We start from the raw sequence: 3,336 nt of genomic DNA, 5'->3' as shown, positions 1-3,336 counted from the left end.
ACAATACCCAGAATTTGCCTTGAGCATGTCTTTTTACTTTCAATAAGCAGAAAAAGGCTTTCTTGTCAAAGTTTCTCAGGTTAAACCTATAGTGTTGGTTTCTTAAAACAAAGTAAAGATCTTAAACCCCAATGAATGATGGCACAATATGTTAAGGAGGATACTTGTTTCTGGCTGGCTTCTTGACCACAGTGCCAGGTAGTGCAAAAGTAGTGGGAGGGCTTCCTTTTGCTGCATCTTATTGTCCTGACCTTCTGAATCTTACTATCTCTTTTTTGTTGTTGTTGTTATACCTCAAACCTTATGACTTAGCCTGCTCTTACTCATTCTTGGTTTGTAGCTTATATACCACTTCCTAAAACCTCACTCATATGTTGCACGTATATCATGTTTTTCTTCATTGATATATAATCAGCCCGTATGGTGTATATGTTTGTGATGAGTTTTTCAAATCTACACAATAACTCTAGAATCACTTGTGGTATTGGGTACATTGTATGTCCTTAGTAAATTTTGACTAAGTGAAAGGAACTGAGCATAGGGGCCTTTCATCTCAGGTTTTTGTAATCCTACCACTTAAAGTCTCAACTCTGATGTAAATAGATTAGAGACATAAAGAGAAGATAGGAGTACTCAGTCTAGTTATGCAGGAAAGGTAAATAAGTTAATTAATGAGGGCTGGTGGAGTGGCTCAAATGGTAGAGTGCCTGCCTTGCAAATGTGAGGCCCAGAGTTCAAACCTCAGTATCACTACCACCAATAAAAAAGAATTTAATGAATTTTCCTCTTCTCTTCCATGCTTCTTCCTAAGACTTCCATTGAACTTTAAATAATCTTCATTCACAAAGAGCAGGACATATTCTATGTCCTCTTCTCCCTAACCCTTTTCACCAGTCCTATCATATGAATTCAGGGTTTGGCAAGATAGCATCCCTCCTTCTGTTGCTAAGATATGTGAGAGAGAAGAAACCATTCAGAGTGTTGCTGTGAATCCCAGACAATGAATTGTCTTTGGGCCTTTTCTACAATGACTTATTTTTGTAGTTCATATCCTCTTATCATATGATGTAAGCACAAATGAGGTACCATAGCTCCATGAATCCCATCTCTTTCTTATCTTGTTTACTCTTGAGTCTATTTTTATCACTTCCTTCAAACAAACAACTTTTGTACTGTTCTTACCAATTTATCGCTAAAATATATTTCACCCAACCATTTAAATTCATCTAAGAATTCTTTTACCCTCCAGCAGACTGGCAGTATTTCCATGAAGGGAAGAAGGACAATTTAAGACTATAAGGGATCAAGTGACCCAAGAGCTCAGAGATTTCTCTGTTGATGATGCTATCATTCCTTGAGATAAGAAAGTAAAGGAACATATCAGATAAAGGAAGAAAATGGCAAAGAATAATTTTATAAATAAAATTTTAAAAACTGAACTGTAATTACATGCAGATTTTAAGCATAAAATCAGCATGATTTTCAACCAGTGCCCAGTGTATTTGCTTATTTTGAGTAGAGATATTTTCTTCTCTATATAAAGATGTTTTCCTGGTCTTATTCTCTTTGATGCTTTACATAAAGGAAATTCTTGATAATTAACATTTCCAATTGTTTCTGTTGCCCATTTAGCCAATGGCTCATTATAATGCAGTCAAAACATCCAGAGATTTAGAGAACAGAGAGGAAACTTAAAAAAGAAAATGATAATTCATGGGATTCCTGCTGGCTACTCCATGTGTCCTGGGACAATCCAAAACTAGGCTGAAATAACATAGAAACATTTCCACTGGAAACTTTCTGGTTCTAGACAATCAAAGAAACTACACAGAATGGATCTCTGGAACTCCACCTTGGGGAATGGCTTTATTTTGTTGGGAATTCTGAATGGCAGTGGGTCTCCTGAACTACTCTGTGTCACAATCACTGTTCTGTACATATTGGCCCTGACCAGCAATGGACTGCTGCTCCTGGTCCTCACAATGGATATTCAGCTCCATGTGCCCATGTACCTCCTGCTCAGGCAGCTCTCTCTTATTGACCTCCTCTTCACATCAGTTGTTACTCCCAAGGCTGTCATGGATTTTGTGTTCAGAGATAACACCATTTCCTTTGGAGGTTGTGCCCTTCAGATGTTCCTGGCACTGACGATGGGTGGTACAGAGGACCTCCTTCTGGCTTTCATGGCCTATGACAGGTATGTGGCCATTTGTCATCCTCTTAACTACATGATCTACATGAGGCCAAGGGTCTGCTGGCTCATGGTGACCACATCATGGATCCTGGCATCCCTGAGTGCCTTTGGACATACCATGTATACAATGCACTTCCCTTTCTGCTTCTCCTGGGAAATCAGGCACTTGCTCTGTGAGATCCCCCCTCTGTTGAAGTTGGCCTGTGAAGACACCTCTAGATATGAACTCTTTGTTTATGTGACAGGTGTGACTTTCCTCCTGCTCCCTCTTTCTGCCATTGTTACCTCCTACACACTAATTCTCTTCACTGTCCTCCATATGCCCTCAAATGAGGGGAAGAAGAAAGCCCTTATTACTTGCTCTTCCCATATGGTTGTGGTTGGGATGTTTTATGGGGCCGCTACATCCATGTATGTCCTGCCTAGCTCCTTCCACAATCCCAAACAGGACAACATCATCTCTGTTTTCTACACAATTGTTACCCCAGCCCTGAATCCCCTCATTTATAGCCTGAGGAATAAGGAGGTCACTGTGGCCTTGAGGAGGGTCCTAGGGAAATACATATGGCCAGTACACCCATCCACTTAGGTCTTGTCTCTCACTATTTTTTCCAATCAATTGTTATACTATCCATTCTTTAATATTATATTTTATAAGAGATGATGAATATACTTTTTAAATTTTTCCTTTTTTTTTACTGTGTAGCTGTTATACATAGAGACCTTAAGGCAACTTCACAGTGATCTTGGAAGTCCCTCATTAAAAAGGAGAAAGGGAAGATCCACAGAAGATATATTGCACTTTCTGTATTTTTTAAGAAGTTAGCAATTAGTGTGAAGAAACAGAGATAGGTGACTCATTTTTGTTTCATCTCTGAAGAGAAATTTACTTTTCTCTGTAAATAAACACAAAGACCTACATTAAGATATTGGAAAGGGCTAACATAAGGGAGCTTGGCATTTTAGTTGGAAGCTTTCACAGAGTTTGTTTTTAGTGGTACATTTTACAACACCTAAAATTAAAACAAAGAAATTAATTAAATAGTATTGAAATTAACCATACCTAAACAGAGAAAAGATACAGTAACACTGACAGAAATACATTATATGTATTATTTGAATGTTTAAAAAATGCATACACA

At 38.2% G+C, this 3,336-nt stretch overlaps 1 protein-coding gene across 1 annotated transcript; it reads left to right on the top strand.

Annotated features, from left to right (window-relative positions):
• Nucleotides 1-1,832: 1,832 nt before the first annotated feature.
• Nucleotides 1,833-2,783, top strand: LOC109693785 (olfactory receptor 2AG2-like). The gene has a single exon (XM_020175339.1). The coding sequence runs from the start codon at nt 1,833-1,835 to the stop codon at nt 2,781-2,783; it is 951 nt and encodes a 316-aa protein (XP_020030928.1).
• Nucleotides 2,784-3,336: the final 553 nt, after the last annotated feature.

This window comes from Castor canadensis, chromosome 1 (genome assembly GCF_047511655.1).
Source record: "Castor canadensis chromosome 1, mCasCan1.hap1v2, whole genome shotgun sequence".
Taxonomy (NCBI): domain Eukaryota; kingdom Metazoa; phylum Chordata; class Mammalia; order Rodentia; family Castoridae; genus Castor; species Castor canadensis.
Note: the sequence above shows the minus strand (reverse complement) of the source record. Positions and strands in the feature narration are given on the sequence as shown.